Source organism: Austrofundulus limnaeus, unplaced genomic scaffold (assembly GCF_001266775.1).
Source record: "Austrofundulus limnaeus strain Quisiro unplaced genomic scaffold, Austrofundulus_limnaeus-1.0 Scaffold559, whole genome shotgun sequence".
Classification (NCBI taxonomy): Eukaryota; Metazoa; Chordata; class Actinopteri; order Cyprinodontiformes; family Rivulidae; genus Austrofundulus; species Austrofundulus limnaeus.
The window spans coordinates 16,903-17,747 of NW_013952961.1; the positions used below are offsets into that span (position 1 = coordinate 16,903).

At 30.6% G+C, this 845-nt stretch overlaps 1 protein-coding gene across 1 annotated transcript in view; it reads right to left on the minus strand.

The window, feature by feature from the left end:
• Positions 1-217: 217 nt before the first annotated feature.
• The window catches only part of LOC106530790 (extracellular calcium-sensing receptor), a 4,757-nt gene continuing 4,129 nt past the window's right edge, over positions 218-845 (minus strand). The window contains exon 9 of the mRNA XM_014026502.1: positions 218-227. Coding sequence (XP_013881956.1) covers positions 218-227 — 10 coding nt within the window. The remainder of the gene's footprint in view (positions 228-845) is intronic.

The window sequence follows — 845 nt, forward strand, 5'->3', positions numbered from 1 at the left end:
GGTTTGCATAGGATTTTCAGGTGAAATTTATTTGGATTTTTTAATTGTTAAAACTAAATATCAAAAAACATGTGGAACAAAAAATAAGCAGAATTGATGGTGCACATTTGACCTTTTTAAAAAAAAACTGATATTTTTCAATTTTTTTGTTCATCAAATATTTCTTGCTGTTCTTTTCTGGGTGAAAAAAATATGATGAAGCAGTAGGCATACTCTTTCATATAAGCCTAAACAATCAAGAAAGTGTGAAATAGAATGTCAAAGGTTATGTATTTGTCCAAGATATACTGTAACAATTTCAGTGTAATAATCACTTTTTCATTGRCGTCATTGAATTTTGTTYAAAAGCYGTTGAAACTTTACAGTGAATTTCTGTTCATTAAGTATTCGTTGAAAAATAAAAAGGTTTAGGAAGACATTAGCAAAGAYCAAGTGTTTATTTCAGGCCTTTTCATKTKAAAATGGATTTCTRTTTTTGATTTCTGTAACAAAACTGAACAGTTTAAGCAATATTGAYAATGCCATGGTTAATTTSCCTTTTTATTTCAAAACCTCTAATATTTTACWATTAGTTTTTATTCATTAAATATTTTTTTGAATTCTTTTCTGGGTRAAACAGTATGATGAAACACTTTGGAGCAAATATACACAGTATCAGTCCAAAACTGGAGGCTAGGATGGCAAATATCTCCACAGCCACAGTAAATTTTCCAGGAGAGCTGACATATGCTGGGATGAAGGTGATCCACACTGCACAGAAWATCAGCATGCTGAAGGTTATCAGCTTGGCTTCATTAAAATTATCAGGTAGTTTCCGAGCTAGAACAGCTAACACAAAGCAAAAA